Genomic DNA, 17,283 nt, shown 5'->3' with positions numbered 1-17,283 from the left:
CCTTTCTGGGTGCGTGGAGTCATACCTTGTGGGATTGGTAATAATCTTGCTTTAGGACTTGGTCAGGTGGTTTAAGCATGTCCCAATTTAGGTCACCTAGCAGGACAAATTCAGACTAAGTGTAAGGGGCCAGGAGACAGCTTAAGGTAGGTAGGATACAGGCCGGTGCTGATGGAGGACGATAGCACCCAGCAACAGTCAACAAAGAGCTATTTGAAAGTTTAATGCTTAAAACCAGCAAATCAATTTTGGGGGGGGAACTGAGCACTGAAGATGATCCTTGGTAAAGATTGCCACTCCTTCACCTTTGGAAGATCTGTCTTGTCAAAAAAGGTTATAACAAGAAAGGTTAACATCAGTATTCAAAACACTCTTCCTTAACCACGTCTCAGTAATGACCAACACATCTGGATTGGAGCTGTGAACACACACTTTCAGTTGACTCATTTTAGGTAATAAGCTTCTAGTGTTAATGTGCAGAAAACCCAGGTTTTTACGAGAGCAGAAATCAGTGAAGCAGATACCAGAGCACAAGCCAGAATTGGGGCTAGCAACTGTAGATGGTCCAGGGTGTACATGCACATTTCCAGATATCATCAACAGTAATACAATCAAGGCACGGCATAATACAGGGAGAACTCTGCAGTGCTGATTTATGACATCTGAATGTGCATCAGATGGCAACAAGATCATATTGTACAGAAATTTCATCAGGTAACATGAATACAAAGCCGGTGAGAGGTGGTTAGAATAGGATGGGAGGCCAAAGTCTGTGTAACCAATAGATCAAATAGTCCCAAGTGTGGGAACTAACAGTCTGTCCCGCGGTTGGGTAAAAGAAGTTTGTAGTCAACAAACTATGCAAGAGTCGAGGCAAATAGCAAAATGCGCAAGAAAATAATACATATATATATATAACGACTTGAGGCTAGCCATTGTAAGTTCAGTGTCACTCGCCAAAAAAGTGCGTGTGTGCTGGAAGTGAGCGAAAGCTCGGGATTGAGGGGGGAGTGTGGTGGGGGTACCTGTACCAGACAGGGGGAGACAGGGCAGATGGTGAACAGATCGCCAGGTGGAATCCAAGCAGCAGTGCAGCAGGCAACAGGACTAGGTGTTACACCCACTTGGGAGAAGCTTTTATTTCTGGAGGCAGATTTCTTGTGGAAAATTCCAGTGGATGGTCTCTGAACAACAGGAGGAGGCTTCAAAGACTCCTGCCACTTGTTGGGCCCAAAGGCCTCGACACCTTTCACTTCAAACCTCAGCGCTAATTGAAGTTGTATCTGGTCTGTCCTAGCAAGCCTGGCAGCCTTAACTCAGCATTCAGTCCCCATAAAATAAAATCTATCATTGTACTGTACTTTATTTATTTATTTGTATTTTTTCTTCTTTTCTTTCAAAATAGCATCAGACCAAACACTACTCACTCAGTTCCAGGTTGGATGGTGTCCTCAGGTCTCTGCTGTTTGTTTGCTTGAGCACCCTCCATATTGCTTGGAAGCAGGTAACCTTGGTTACAGTAATCTATCTGGTTAATTTTGGCCAAAATTAGGTTGTAGTTTTTATCTGGAGCGAAGGCCATGCTGTGGAGGGTAGCATCCTGCATATGTCCTTGCTGACTCCAAATCTATCCTTTTGTAAAAAATCAAATTTCAATCAATCAAATGTATTTATAAAGCCCTTCTTACATCAGCTGATGTCACAAAGTGTTGTACAGGAACCCATCCTAAAACCCCAAACAGCAAGCAATGCAGGTGTAGAAGCACAGTGGCTAGGAAAAACTCCCTAGAAAGGCCAGAACCTAGGAAGAAACCTAGAGAGGAACCAGGCTATGAGGGGTGGCCAGTCCTCTTCTGGCTGTGCCGGGTGGAGATTATAACAGAACATGCCCAAGATGTTCAAATGTTCATAGATTACCAGCAGGGTCAAATAATAATAATGAGTGGCTGTCAAGGGTGCAACAGGTCAGCACCTCAGGAGTAAATGTCAGTTGGCTTTTCATATCTGATCATTCAGAGTATTTCTACATGTCAAAAACATGTTGAAAAATGTGAGAGCTCGTATGCAGCTGTGTCTCTCTTTCTCCCTCTCTGCACTCTCTCTCATAATGGGGACCATTCGTGTAAGTAGGCCTATATTTGCATATAGGCCTACTTCAGCTCTGATTGGTAATTGTGCACTGGTCTGTGTAGAGTACTGCTTGTCCATGCAATAAAATCTTAGTCCAATGCGCTGTGCCTACAAGAAAATCTCTTGCACAGTTAGTTTTGCATACTAAATCTTGCATAGTTCGTTTTGTTTCATTCAGTATATTACATTGAAAGTGGATAATATTGCGTTGATTCGATCACAATTCCCACAGTAGAGCGAAACGTTGAAAGTGTTAACTAAAGGGGAAAACTGTCAAGTTGAGTGAAGTTTGATCTCGTTCTTCTCTGCAGGGGCTCATATTTCTTCTGTGTGGTAGTCCTAGGGGAGCTGTGCGCCCATGTGCATCTTAAAGGGAACATTGCTCCTGTGATCGTTGAATGTGGTTAATGTTCTAAAACTGGGCCATAGTTCATCTTAAATGATCGTGCTGTTGACTCTCAAGGATACTCCCTTTCTCAGAGGGCTCCCAGGAATCAAGTAATAGATTCCAGCAGTTGACAGAATATGGCATCTATCCCTGTAATGCTTTGTAATACTGTAGTTATTAAAACTGAGAATATACTGTATCCACAAGCAAGCAAAGGACACTCAAACAAACATTTTTTCCCCCTTGTGTATTTATTGTTTGGTTGAGATTACAAAATAACTGACAGAAGTAGAAACAACATTTGGGGAGTAAAACTATGGTAAAAATGTTTATAGACAAGCATCACTAACAGTAAAAAAAGGAAGGAAATATACAAAACAAAACAATATTCAAAGACATCCTCATGTCAGTGTGCAAACAAGTTTATACAAACAGAAACACAGGTCACGTTTCTTGATAAATTATTTAAATAGCATTTATCTACACATGTGAAATAACCTCTTAACATAGAACAGACAATCCTAACAATAATTTATCCATTACAAATGCACAGGACAGCATACACAAAAAAAAGCCAACCAAATTCTGCTGCTAAAAAGGTACTATCATGTTTTGTTGGTTTCAATAAAAAAAAATAATGAGGTAATATTTGTACATAAAGGTTTTCCTTTGTTTTTACCATCAGAAATGTACACACATTCTCAAGCACACAAGTCAGACATACTGTGCAAAAGAACAATGAGATTTAAATGACACCTAATTAGTCTATTTTGGAAGGTTGGAATGAGGAATAATACTGATAGTACTGAACACTGTTATAAGAGGACTTTTTAGAGGGATTTATCCCGGTTTCAAGATTTCAATTATTTAGAACAGGTTTCTATGAAAATGAGACACAGAGATGAAAAAAGACAAGAGATATCCTAACTCTAGGATCATGTGTCAATACTCTCAAATGGTAACAAACAAAATATGTAATAAGTTATATACAACCTTAGTAACCATAGTCCTTTTAAGGCAGGTTAGACTGACCCATGTGGTTTTTGTCCCTCCACTTATGTCTATACTAAGATGAGAGAAAACAAAAAATATCTTCCTGGAATTCTGGCGAAATAGCAATTGTGTTGTTGTTGTTCGCTAGTAGTCTATATTGGCTTTTGGTGCAAGTCCTGGTTCTATGCTCCTTCCATATATCATCTAGAGTTCTTTCCTGAAAAACCACTTGGCAAGCCTGGCAAACCCTGAGGACATACTTCATACTGAGCTGAACTTCAAGGGTCTACTAAAAGCCAATTAGTTACCAAATATAACTAATTCTAGACTCAGGGGGAATTTAAAGTTATCTAGAATTTAAAATTGTTAATGCATTGACTACAATTGACTTAGGTGCCTTTATCACAAAGCTCTTCATGGGTAGCATTCACTCTCTTTGATGGTAACAGTCAATCCATACTGTCCATGGTGCCTCCACAGTTCCTTCAACAGGTATCTCTGGCCCACCTGTAGAACATCTACTGCTTTCTTCATTTGGAAACAACTCAAGTCCTGTTGGGTCCACAGCAGATCTGAAGTAATGCTCAAAAATAAAGAAAATACTCTTCCCTTTGGACCTCCATCCAGAGAGGGGATACCAACTAGTTCAGAAGTGCAGAGATATCTGTCTGAGTACAGCTAGAGAAACAGAAACTTCAGAGACGGAGAGAGACCGATTTCTTCACTGAGCAAAGTTATGCTCAACCTGCTGTTAGTGCAGGGGTCTAGTCATCACAGGGCAGTCAGTTGGCCTATGTCCTGAGGTCAGTCTGCCTCAATGCTGCACACTCGCTCTCCATTACACTAATGTGCGCGTCACAAAGGAAAGAGTAATAAAGATATGGTCCCAGGTCATACGTTACATGTATATTTGAGCAGGTAGATACATTCTTCTAAGAGCCTCTCTCTGGTCTAATTTATGAATCTGGAGGAAAAGGAGAAGAAGAAAAAATCTGTTAAATCCCTGTAAAAATTCAGACTCAAAGTATGTTTTTTGTTTGCCAAAACATGAATAAAAAGCATCTTACCTCTGCATTCGTATTTGAGGTCTGAGAAGTATGTCATCTCCTGAGAGAAGACATACATGCCTAGTCTTCCACCAGCATAAGTCTTGTCGTAGATATTTCCAGAATCCGCCATGATTCTCTTGCCTTCATACATCACAACTCTAAAAGGAGGGAAGATGACATGAGATCAGTAGCTCATGAAAGCAGGAGTTTGTGTGGCCTTGGTAAAGGCGGAGGACATTCAGAGCTAAAGGTAATCTGAGCTCACCTGATGAGTCCCGACTTGGGCCTGTGGACCAGGTGCCATCTGTAGGCAGTGTAGTCTTTCCAGCCAATGTTCTTGGGGTCGTGCCACAGAGTACGTACCTAAGAGCATGAATAACAAAAATACATGAGAAATGTTTCCTACCCAGTGGTTTTCTCTCTCACTGCTTTTAGATATGGCCAGTGCTCTCAATGTGGAGGGAATGCTAAGTGTACCTGTCCAGCAGTGTCACCGGTGTGCCAAAGGGCGTTCCTCAGATGCTCCCCAGGTCCTGTGGTGGAGTTGACTACTTTGATGGACACTCCAGAGTAGCCCTGAGCTCTGGTCGGGGTGTGGGACCAGTAGGTCTGTGTGATCTGCTTCCACATCACCACATAGAACCTGGAGCTGGACTGGTAGCCAAACACAAAGCCAGCGTAGTCATCATCCCTGTCTGTGTTGATGAAGAACGTTCCACTGAAGTCCACTGCGTTAAACTCATCGAACCCTATAGACAACAAAGAGCGATGGTTAGAACTTTTCTCAATGGACCCATGATCTACAAATGGTAGTTATTTTTGTAGTAGTTTTCCTTAGTTCAAAAGGTGTTATATTATTGGTGCAGTACATACCAACAGCGATGCCAGGGTCACAGTTGACAGTCTGCACCAGCTCTTTGCCCTGGTGGCGGACCACCCAGTTGGGGTCTATCTGGGAGGTGCCCTTGGGGTCCAGTGGTACCATCTGGAACCTGCGGAAGTCCGTCTCGCTGATGGCAAAGTTCTCAGGGCACACATCGTAGATATCAAGTATGTTATCTTGGTCAAAGTCATCTTTGCAAACATCTCCACGACCATCACCTGATAGGAGGAGGCAGAGAAAAACACTTAGACACTCCGGCATGGAGACAACAGGCTGACCCTATGTTAATCTCTGTGACACTGCACTTCTGTAGCGAGTACTGTATCTTTCTAGATGAATCGTTCTATAGGTCAGTTGAATAGAGCTACTGGAGAGTGACTCACCATCAGAGTCCAGCTGGTCAGGGTTAAAGGCCAGCCTGCAGTTGTCCTTGTCGTCAGGGATACCGTCGTTGTCGTCATCGTGGTCGCAGGCGTCACCCTTGCCATCTTTGTCGTGGTCGGCCTGGTTGGCGTTGGGGATATAGGGACAGTTGTCCATGTTGTTCTGATGACCGTCCTCATCAATGTCCTGGTTGTTGTCGCACTTGTCACCCACACGATCTGAGTCAGAGTCAATCTGGAGGACAACACAATTCATTTAGTCTTCACAAAAGCACATTCTTACACACTTGCATAAGAGAAACTTCTCTCTACTTCAATGCACTCAGACATGATGAATGTATTTCACCACTCATCTCCCTTAACATGAGAAACACTATTATTTCCCTCATCTTAAATGTACCCCATTGTCTTCAGGTATTCTAGCAAGGCCTCTTCAAACAAGAATCCTGTGTCCTTTCACCTTGGCAAGACTACACACACACACATTCATATCGCTTCAAAAAGGGGGAATGAATAAGGGGAGGAGGAGCATTGTACAAATTCTTCTCACAGCTTTCTCATTCCTGTCTTTCATTAAAACTCACCACTGATGCAATATGTGGCTACTGTCCTAAAAGGCAGGGGGGGCTATGAAAGTTCTACATCCCTCTAGGGAAGATATTTGATAGGATTGGGTTCTTATGTATTAGAAGATGAAAGCTGCAGTTACCTGGTCTGGGTTGTGCTCAAGAGGGCAGTTGTCGCAGTGGTCTCCCACTCCGTCCCCGTCAGTGTCTCTCTGGTCCACATTGTAGACATAGGGGCAGTTGTCCCTCTCATTTAGAATACCTGTGAAGTGAACACACACTTACATCGGTCCATGATACCTTTTAATAAGGACTTTGACAATGACTGACAGCACTGAGAAATGTAATTTTCTGGTGCTGGAGTAATGATGATGTCTTACCATCACCGTCAATGTCAATAGCACAGGCATCTCCCTCGCCGTTGTTGTCTGTGTCGACTTGGTCAGGGTTGCTCTCATGCACACAGTTATCACAGCGATCACCAACGTCATCTGTGTCCACATCATACTGAGCGGGGTTGTAGACCATTGGGCAGTTGTCCTATTATTAAAATGTTTGTTAAAGAATACCATTAGTACATTGAAAATACAGTATTAGAGAGGCTATTGTATTGGAAATGGTAAAACTCTGACTTTACAGCTAGCTAGTGTGTGAGTGATTGTGCTGGAATCTGATATTTCACTCTGAGAAAGCTAGTGTTTTATTACCGCATAATTTCTCCCTGGCCTATTTACAGTATGCACACTATGAATTATGGGCATAAGGCCATGCTGTTTTGCACTTTTGGCCACAAGCCCAAAATTATATTATTTCTCCCTGACTCCTCTACTTTCTCTAGCCTAGAAGAGAAATGCCTACTGATTGCTATGTTTAGTTTCTCTGTGGATACCAAAGTCCTGAGAGAGAGGATGTTTTGATGTCTCACCCTATCATCAGGGATCCCATCATTGTCATCATCGTGATCGCAAGCGTCACCAAGCCCATCTTTGTCATGGTCCTCCTGCCCAGAGTTGGGAAGGTTTGGACAGTTGTCCTGCAAAACAAAAGGGTTGGTTAGAGAGCCATAACCACAATAACACAGTGGAGAAGCTAGGAATAGACTGTGTGTAGTGGGGTCCTTCCTACTTTCTTGCAGTGGTAGGTGGCGTTCTCCACACACAGGAGGTCTTTGTTGGGCCATCCATCCAGGTCGGTGTCATCTCCACAGATGTGGCCATTGCCAGCGTAACCAGGTTTGCACTCACAGCGGAACATGGTGTCGCTGAACTGACCCAGGTAGATACAGTTAGCATTCTTGTTGCAATCATGGGTGCCGTCTTGGCAGGGGTTACGGGGTGTGCACACCTAGGGGGAAGGGAAAGATATGTAGGGTTAAGATGTGCTTCTGAGCTCCTAGCATCAGAATAAAAATGAATCCTCTCATTCTTGTATTTTGCCGCAGTAGTCAAAGGCTGTCTCACCTGTTTCTTGGCTGTGGCCTGCTCCACTCCCCTCCCGAAGGGCTGTGGTCCTGAGTAGCGAGGGGGGCAGGCAAGGCAGTTGTAGCCAGGCTCAGTGTTCTCACAGCGGTGGACTGCGTTGAGTGTGAAGCATGCATCAGGGACCTCATTGCACTCGTCGATGTCCTTGCAGTTGATGCCGTTTCCGGTGTAGCCCACTGGGCATGAGCCACACTTCCAGGAACCATCATCAAAGCTGGTACACTTAGCTCCAGCAAAGCACGGGTTGGACAGACAGCCATCTGTAGACAGAAGCATATTGATTTTAAATACTGAACAATATTGGATTTGTACACTGTTAGGTAAAAAATAACAAATAACATAATCTATTGATAAAAATGCTTACTAATAGGGCAGTCCTCTTTGCCACACAATTGGGATGTTTTGGTGTCACCCTGACATTCCTTCCCATTGTACTTGGGGGCAGGGTTGTTACAGAGACGCTGGCGAGTCTGGAGTCCTCCTCCACAGGTGACAGAACAGGTGTCCCACAGAGACCAGGGTCCCCAGCCTCCGTTAACTAAAGGACAGAGAGAGAGAGATGAGTTACACCTGTATCTCCAGACAGATGGATATACATGTGCATGTGTTTAGATGCTGCTCTTCTGCTTACTTGGACAAGGTGATTCCTGGCAGACCTCTGTCTCTCGGCCCTGTCCTTGACAGTCTCTGCCTCCCATCTGGGGAGTGGGGGAGTTGCAGAGGCGGATGCGGGTGATGACTCCCTCACCACAGGTCACAGAGCAGGAAGACCAGGGAGACCAGTGGCTCCAGCCACCATCCTGCTTAACTGTAGAGGACAGACATGTAATTATTAATTAATGTGCTATTACAGTACATATGAGAAGGATGTTACTGAGAGAGACTGTAGAGTACAAATAGTAGGTTTACTCACAGCGCTTGTCACATTCCTGAGGGTAGCAGTCGCGGGTCTGCACGGAAGTGCCTTCGCAGTTGCTGTTGATGCGGTCGCAGGAGCGACCTCGCTGCTGGATACCCCGTCCACAAGACACAGAACAATGGGTCCATTCAGACCAGGGGGACCAGCCATCCTCAGCATAGTCACTCGCTGGGGGCAGAGAGATAATGGGAGAGCTATTACCACAGCAGAGCTCAGCCAGGGGGGCAAAGGACTTGTGAAGAACAGTGCATTTTTAGAATCAGTTTAACCCAGGAGATTTGAGACTTGGCATTCCAAGGTCAGAGAATGTGAAGGACTGGGAAAAGTTAATGAAAAGTAAAATGGAAGACATTTGGCAAGTTAAAATACACCTCATAGGCAGGTTGTCAAAAAAGTGAAACTTCTAGGGCCTCCTAAGTGGCGGAGCGGTCTAAGGCACTGCATGGCGTCACTACAGACCCAAATTTTATCCCAGGCTGTGTCGTGACCGGGAGTCCCATAGGATGGCACACAATCGTCCGGGTTAGGGGAGGGTTTGGCCGGGGGGCTTTACTTGGCTCATCACACTCTAGTGACTCCTTGTAGTGAGCCGGGCGCCTGCAGGCGTCTGTGTTTCCTCCTATACATTGGTGCAGCTGGCTTCCGATTTAAGGGGGCTGGTGTTAAGAAGTGCAGTTAGGCGGGTCATGTTTCGGGGGATGCATGGCTAGAATTTCGCCTGTCCCGAGCCCGTTGGGGAGTTGCAGCGATGAGACAAGATCGTAATTGCATCGCAATTAAATATCACGAAATTGGGGGCGATATGCAGTTGAAGTCTGAAGTTTACATACACCTTAGTCAAAAACATTTAAACTCAGTTTTTCACAATTCCTGACATTTAATCCTAGTAAGGATTCCCTGTCTTAGGTCAGTTAGGATCAGCACTTTATTTTAAGAATGTGAAATGTCAGAATAATAGTAGAGAGAATGATTTATTTCAGCTTTTATTTATTTCATCACATTCCCAGTGGGTCAGAAGTTTACATACACTGAATTAGTATTTGGTAGCATTGCCTTTAAATTGTTTGACTTGGGTTAAACGTTTCGGTTAGGCTTCCACAAGCTTCCCACAATAAGTTGGGTGAATTTTGGCCCATTCCTGCTGACAGAGCTGGTGTAACTGAGTCAGGTTTGTAGGCCTCCTTGCTTGCACATGCTTTTTCAGTTCTGCCCACACATTTTCTATAGGTTTGAGGTCAGGGCTTTGTGATGGCCACTCCAATACCTTGACTTTGTTGTCCACAACTTTGGAAGTATGCTTGGAGTCATTGTCCATTTAGAAGACCCATTTGCGAACAAGCTTTAACTTCCTGACTGACTGATGTCTTGAGATGTTGCTTCAATATATCCACATAATTTGACTGACTCATGATGCCATCTATTTGCCATCTATTTTGCACCAGTCCCTACTGCAGCAAAGCACCCCCTCGACATGATGCTGCAACCCGCGTGCTTCACGGTTGGTATGGTGTTCTTCGGCTTGCAAGCCTCCCCCTTTTTCCTCCAAACATAACGATAGTCATTATGGCCAAACCGTTCTATTTTTGTCTCATCAGACCAGAGGACATTTCTCCAAAAAGTATGATTTTTGTCCCCATGTACAGTCGCAAACCGTAGTCTGGCTTTTTTATGGCGGTTTTGGAGCAGAGGCTTCTTCCTTCCTGAGCCGCTTTTCAGGTTATGTCGATATAGGACTTGTTTTACTCCTGGATATAGATACTTTCGTACCTGTTTCCTCCAGCATCTTCACAAGGTCCTTTGCTGTTGTTCTGGGATTGATTTGCACTTTTCACACCAAAGTACGTTCATCTCCAGGAGACAGAACGCGTCTCCTTCCTGAGCGTTATGAAAGCTGCATTGTCCCATGGTGTTTGTACTTGCGTACTATTGTTTGTACAGATGAAGGTGGTACCTTCAGGCGTTTGGAAATTGCTCCCAAGGATGAACCAGATTTGTGGAGGTCTACAATTTTTTTCTGAGGTCTTGGCTGATTTCTTTTGATTTTCCCATGATGTCAGGCAAAGAGGCACTGAGTTTGAAGGTAGGCCTTGAAATACATCCACAAGTACACCTCCAATTCACTCAAATGATGTCAATTAGCCTATCAGAAGCTTCTAAAGCTATGACATCATTTTCTGGAATTTTCCAATCTGTATAAAGACATAGTCAACTTAGTGTATGTAAACTTCTGACCCACTGGAATTGTGATACAGTGAATAATACGTGAAATAATCCGTCCGTAAACAATTGTTGGAAAGGTTATTTGTATCGTGCACACAGTAGATGTCCTAAATGACTTGCCATAACTATAGTTTTTTAACAAGAAATGTGTGGAGTGGTTGAAAAATGAGTTTTAATGATTCCAGCCTAAATGTATGTAAACTTCCGACCTCAGTTGTATATATAAATAATATTTGAGATTCTTCAAAGTAGCCACCCTTTGCACTGATAACAGCTTTTCACACTCTTGGCATTCTCTCAACCAGCTTCATGATGTAGTAACCTGGAATGCAGAAGATAGCTCTATTTGGTAAAAGATGAAGTCCATATTCTGTCAAGAACAACTCAAATAAGCAAAGAGAAAAGACAGTCCATCATTACTTAAATAAGAAATGAAGGTCACTCAATCCGAAAAATTTAAAGAACTTTGAAAGTTTCTTCAAGTGCAGTCGCAAAAACCATCAAGAGCTGTGATGAAACTGGCTCTCATGAGGACCGCCACAGGAAAGGAAGACCCAGAGTTACCTCTGCTGCAGAGGATAAGTTAATTTGAGTTACCAGCCTCAGAAATTGCATCCCAAATAAATGCTTCACAGAGTTCAAGTAACAGACCCATCTCAACATCAACTGTTCAGAGGAGACTGTGTAAATCAGGCCTTCATGGTCGAATAGCTGCAAAGAAACCACAACTTAAGGATAACAATAAGAAGAACAGACTTGCTTGGGCCAAGAAACACGAGCAATGGACATTAGACCAGTAGAAATTTGTCCTTTGGTCTGATGAGTCCAAATTTGAGATTTTTGGTTCCAATCGCCGTGTCTTTGTGAGACGTAGAGTAGGTGAATGGATGATCTCTGCATGTGTGGTTCCCACCATGAAGCATGGAGGAGGAGGTGTGATGGTTTGGGGGTGCTTTGCTGGTGACACTGTCATGATTTATTTGTAATTCAAGGCACACTTAACCAGCATGGCTACCACAACATACTGCAGCAATATGCCATCCCATCTGGTTTGCACTTAGTCCCACTATCATTTGCTTTTCAACAGGACAATGACCCTAAACACACCTCCAGGCTGTGTAAGGGCTATTTGTCCAAGGAAAGTTGTATTGTGCTGCATCAGATCTGGCCTCTACAATCACCCGACCTCAACACAATTGAGATGGTTTGGTATGAGGTGGACCGCAGAGTGAAGGAAAAGCAAGGGCTCAGCATATGTGGGAACTCCTTCAAGACTGTTGGAAAAACATTCCTCATGAAGCTGCTTGAGAGAATGCCAAGAGTGTGCAAAGCTGTCATCAAGGCAAAGGGTGGCTACTTTGAAGAATCTAAAATATATTTTGATTTGTTTAACACTTTTTTGGTTACTACATGATTCCATATTTGTTATTTCATAGTTTTGATGTCTTCACTATTATTCTACAATGTAGAAAATAGTAAACAAAACGAAAAACCCTTGAATGAGTAGGTGTGTCCAAACTTTTGACTGGTACTGTGTGTATATATATATATATATATATATATATATATATATATATATATATATATATATATATATATATATATATATATATATATATATATATATATATATATATATATATTAAAAAGTTAAACTTCTAGTTCAAAGTCCAGCTCACAAAAAAGTACTACAAAGAATAATACTCACGGTTTCCACAACGTGGGCAGCACTCTCCATCAGGCACGGTGGCATTGGCACAGGGCATCAGGGGGCAAGAGATTTTGCGACACACAGTGGCAGAGTTCTGTAGAGAGGATTGCTGGGATTAGTAATGGGTTTGTCTCCAGAGCAGACTGTTCGGCAACAGCAAAGGAAAATAATCTGGATCATTAACTTTGCATTACGCAAAAGCGCTTGCTGCTTTGCCAGGATTAATTGCTATGTTTGGGAACATTGGGATGGTCTCTGGCTAGGGCAGGGAGTTCACCGCTATGCTACCACCCCAGTTCTGTGCACCTGCACTGGATTCAGGCAAGCAAGGTGCTGGGGGGAAGGATAGTGACAGTGGAAAGGCAGAACAGAGGGTCTGAGCAAATGTCCTCATTAAAGACACATTCTTGATACCTGTCCAAATAGATAACCCTTAGTGAGAGAGTAGGTGAGAAAGAGAGGGGTTTGACAGGGCAGACCACCCCCCCCCCCCTCCCACCCCCACACACACACACACACACACACACTGCTTTATTGCCATTCTCTCTAACACCTTATTAGAGGTGAGGTGATGGATAGCAGACGGACACAGGGGCTTTGCTTAAGTCTATAAACATAAGAGCCCATTAGCACCTTATTACAGAAGGGGTTTAGGAGCTACTGCCTGGTTTTCACACAGCTTACTACTGGCCGGATTACTGGATAACTGCATTCCAACAAGTGTGATGACACCTACCTGGCAGGTACACTCTGTGCAGTCGTCCACAGTCCACTCATCTTTGTCCTTGTGCACAATGCCGTTGTGAAGACAGACCCCACTGTGGATGTTCATCTGGTTCATGAGCAGAGTGCTCTCCTTATTCTGCACACAGAGGGGAGGTAGAGAGAGGAGCATGGTTTCAGACACGAGGATGGAAACTTTTACATAGCCAAGGTTCCAGTAGAAATGAATCACCTACCAACATTGTGATTAAGACGTAGCTTGATTTAACTGAAGTAAATACAAATTAAATGACAGTCAAACATATTTGTGTACTCATATGGGAGTCATTAGGGATCTGGCAGGGAATGCCATTCCAGGGACAAGTGGCTGTGCAGTGGAGAGGTTTTAACTGGGAACAGATAGACTAGAGAGGGAGGGAGAAAGGATGACAGTGTGCAGACCAAGCTGCTTCCTATGCTTACCACTCTGTTGAGCTCATTTGACAGCTGCTTAACAATCACACCAAGCCCCTTGAGCTCCTTGAACATGCTGGTGATATCCTCACAGGAAAAACCACAGACCTGCTGAATATCTGGAGAGGAGAAAAGCAATCCGTTAGTTACCTACCGCTTTCACATTAACAGTTGTACACAGACCAGTATTAAGCAAATTACTTTGTCCATGGAGTGTGAAGTCTGGTCTCACCTTTGGTTTTGTGGCCAGTGTAATCAGTCCTTATTGCTGGGCTGGACCCATTTACTGGGTTGTCCAGTGTCATGACATCAGTCAAAGTTGCAGCTGGAGAAGAACAGACATATTAATTTCCACACACAGCATAACACCCACTGTGAATTGGCTTTAATGACCACAGCAATAGAGTTACTATTAATTATATTTGTTAATGGAATGCATTTAGATTTGTACAATTAACAAGCATTGGATAACATATACCATACACAGTAATTCCAACATTAAATGCAAAAAGAACGTTTATATTTTGTAATTCACACTTACAGCTTTGGCATCCCTTATTGCGTAAAATCGCCTCCAAAGTGGTTCCAAAAACGAAGCGCACGTTCTGAAGCACTCCCTGCAGACGTACACATTGCATTTGGAGTTATTCCATATCCACACATTTACATCTTTTCAATAAATTTTCTAAAGGATCATAATGGCGTATTTGAAGTTTTATGTCGAACATTAGGCTACATGTCTGTGAGTGTGACTATCCTCGAGCACCAAACGCTGCGCTGCTCGCAATAGCTTCAGGACAAGGTTAGACTTACTCAGACTAGGCTATAACTGTAACATTTATTTGTATACAATTACAACATTATTTGCAATGTATTTATGAACTCATAAATTAATTCATATTTACCATGAATCTATCTTTCACAGCTCCTTTTCCGATCCTCAGACGGGCAATGTCGGCAACCTCATGCGTCAGGACCTTTTGGATGGGTACGTCCATTTCTGATATATTGATCTCTTCACACCCGACGAACAGCTGGGCACGATCCTCCTGAATGAACAGCGTGATATTCTTCCAGTGTCCAGTCGCTAGATCCGCATCTTCTATGGACACTACCTGTTGCTTGTTCCCGGTGGAGTATACCACATCCAGAGTTTGCGCCTTGCCATTAGAAATGATTTCGAATAACGGTCCTGATCCGTCATCCCTCTCCACAGTCAAAAGACTGCCCCTGGTTTTTTTGAACTGCTTGAAGTTGACCAGGAGAAGGAATCCCCTCTCAGCTTGTATCGAATCAATGAGGTCCCTGAAGGAGATCTCGGGAACCGGGGGGATCAGGTCTGCGTTCAGGATCTTATAGGCTGGGCTGTAAGGATCTGCGCCTTTTACCAAGGTAACACCTTGGTGCCTTTTGTTCACTTTCACAAGCTCGAATAGGTCGTATACACTGTTATCATCTCTACTCTCTGTGAAGGGAGAAACTGTAGTGAGTCTCTATGGGCAACTTTAAGTTCACAGATAAACTATTGCCAGACCTTTTAACAGAATGACTCCATTGTTGATTTTAATATTTCTATATTTAAGTAAACATTTACAAAAACTCACCTGCCACCCTGCTGCCCTCACAATTCCAAAGCACCAAAAGGAGAAAAACTCCTGTCAGCTTCATCTTGAAACCTCAGAAATCTGTTTAAACCAGAAGGTAGAAACACAGTTAAATAGGTATTGTCATTTACACACTTCTAAAGATTACAGTCCAATTATAAAAACGTAATAAAAAGCTTATATTATTCGAAGAAAATAGTATGATTAGAATTTACCGACCTGAATAAAATAAAATAAATAAGTCACAGATGGATAAGTTGAAGAAACTCCTTGATTGTCAGAGCTTCGTTGTCCCGTTATTTCTTCTTTAATTCTCCAATTTATTCCATGTGTTAAATAGTCTTCGCTAAAAACTCTCAAGTTCGTTCTGTCTTTATTCCGATGCTCAGACTATTCTACTAACACTGTGAACATAAGTGCTATTTAAATAGTTTTGTGACATTCCTGAGACAACACTTCCTCCAATCAGAGCACAGAAGGAAAAAGGGACGAGCTTATTACCTCAAGAAGCTGAGCGTAATATCCGAGACATACTTTCAGAGCCGATTTCCATCAGCGGATAAATATTTTATAGATGGACAGGGGCCAAGTGGGGTAACCCGTCATTTCCTGTAAAAAAAAAAAAAGGAGCATACCTTATTTGTGAAATATGCTTCTCTCTTTATTTTCATTGTCGCTTTTTAATACATTTCAAATAAACTGGATCATAATAAACCATGTAGATCCCTTTAAAAAAAGTGGGTGAAGTTGTTAGGCCTTTTGTTATGGCGGGAATTATATAGAAATGGAGAAACATTTACTTTAATAAGCTATAATGGAAAATACATCATATCAATGTATATGAATAGGCCTATGTCTGCTTTTTGAGAGGATGTGTATTGCTGGCCTATTCCTCTTGCCATTCACAGTTCATCCACCGAGAGCCGTTGTGAGTTTAGGCTACACCTTTGTGTTGGTCAGACTTTTCACTAACACATACACAGAGTACCAAAACATTAAGAACACCTGCTCTTTCCATGACAGTATACAGTGCCCTCTGTAATTATTGGGACAGTGAAGACTTATTTCTCCTTTTGGCTCTATACTCCAAAAGACTTTAAATCAAACAATTACTATGAGGTTAAAGTGCAGACTGTCAGCTTTCATTTGAGGGTATTTTCAACCACATCAGGTGAACCATTTAGAAATTACTGGACTTTTTGTAATAGTCCCCCCTATTTTAGGGGAGCAAAAGTATTTGGTTCCATATTCATAGCACGCAATGACTACGTCAAGCTTGTGACCCTATCTTGAATAATGATGAGTTAGAAAGTATAGACACACAAATGTCATACCCCCAAGACATGCTATCCTCTCACAATTACAATAACAGGGGAGCTTACCATTTTGGGGTGGGTATGATATTTGTGCATTTGTAACTTTCTCACTCATCCTTATTCACGATTCATTCTGGATTATCCATAATCATGGTAGCATCCACATCCATGTAGAAGTGTTTAGAAACATATTATATTCTTACTTACAATAAAAGTGACTTAAAAATGACACAATACATGATTTACAAATAATTTATATTGGGCACAAAATATTCTGAAACAACCAAAACCAACAGAAATGCATCCAACAAATATGTATAGGGTCACAAGTTTGATATAATCATTGCATGCTTGTTAGGGGTGCGTAACTGGTGGCAGGGATGTCAGACGCAGGAGAGCAGAACATGGTAAATAGCCGGAGCAGTTTAATACCAAAACCAACGGCATCAAGAAAATAACAACTT

At 42.6% G+C, this 17,283-nt stretch overlaps 1 protein-coding gene across 1 annotated transcript; it reads right to left on the bottom strand.

Moving 5' to 3' along the window:
- Positions 1 to 2,750: 2,750 nt before the first annotated feature.
- Positions 2,751 to 16,112, bottom strand: LOC110505508 (thrombospondin-1). The gene is made up of 22 exons (XM_021584767.3): positions 15,723 to 16,112; positions 15,504 to 15,584; positions 14,805 to 15,364; positions 14,441 to 14,516; positions 14,132 to 14,224; positions 13,909 to 14,018; positions 13,460 to 13,585; positions 12,721 to 12,817; positions 8,787 to 8,960; positions 8,505 to 8,681; positions 8,238 to 8,411; positions 7,853 to 8,133; positions 7,518 to 7,736; positions 7,318 to 7,425; positions 6,773 to 6,932; positions 6,536 to 6,654; positions 5,827 to 6,061; positions 5,434 to 5,661; positions 5,038 to 5,309; positions 4,826 to 4,923; positions 4,579 to 4,718; positions 2,751 to 4,475 (listed from the first exon to the last, which is right to left on the bottom strand). The coding sequence occupies exons 2-22, from the start codon at positions 15,565 to 15,567 to the stop codon at positions 4,468 to 4,470; spliced, it is 3,519 nt and encodes a 1,172-aa protein (XP_021440442.1). The 5' UTR covers positions 15,568 to 15,584; positions 15,723 to 16,112; the 3' UTR covers positions 2,751 to 4,467.
- Between the last annotated feature and the right edge of the window lie 1,171 nt (positions 16,113 to 17,283).

Source organism: Oncorhynchus mykiss, chromosome 25 (genome assembly GCF_057628025.1).
Source record: "Oncorhynchus mykiss isolate SJ-2025 chromosome 25, ASM5762802v1, whole genome shotgun sequence".
Lineage (NCBI taxonomy): Eukaryota > Metazoa > Chordata > Actinopteri > Salmoniformes > Salmonidae > Oncorhynchus > Oncorhynchus mykiss.
This window is presented reverse-complemented; position numbering and strand designations above follow the sequence as displayed.

Bases quoted from the DNA above. Each gene is read 5' to 3' on its own strand.
- LOC110505508 (XM_021584767.3), bottom strand. From the start codon at position 15,567: ATGAAGCTGACAGGAGTTTTTCTCCTTTTGGTGCTTTGGAATTGTGAG. The intron at 15,365-15,503 runs GTGAGTTTTTGT...CTCCCTTCACAG, and splicing joins TGAGGGCAGCAGGGTGGCAG to AGAGTAGAGATGATAACAGT. The intron at 8,682-8,786 runs GTGAGTAAACCT...TGTCCTCTACAG, and splicing joins TCAGGAATGTGACAAGCGCT to TTAAGCAGGATGGTGGCTGG.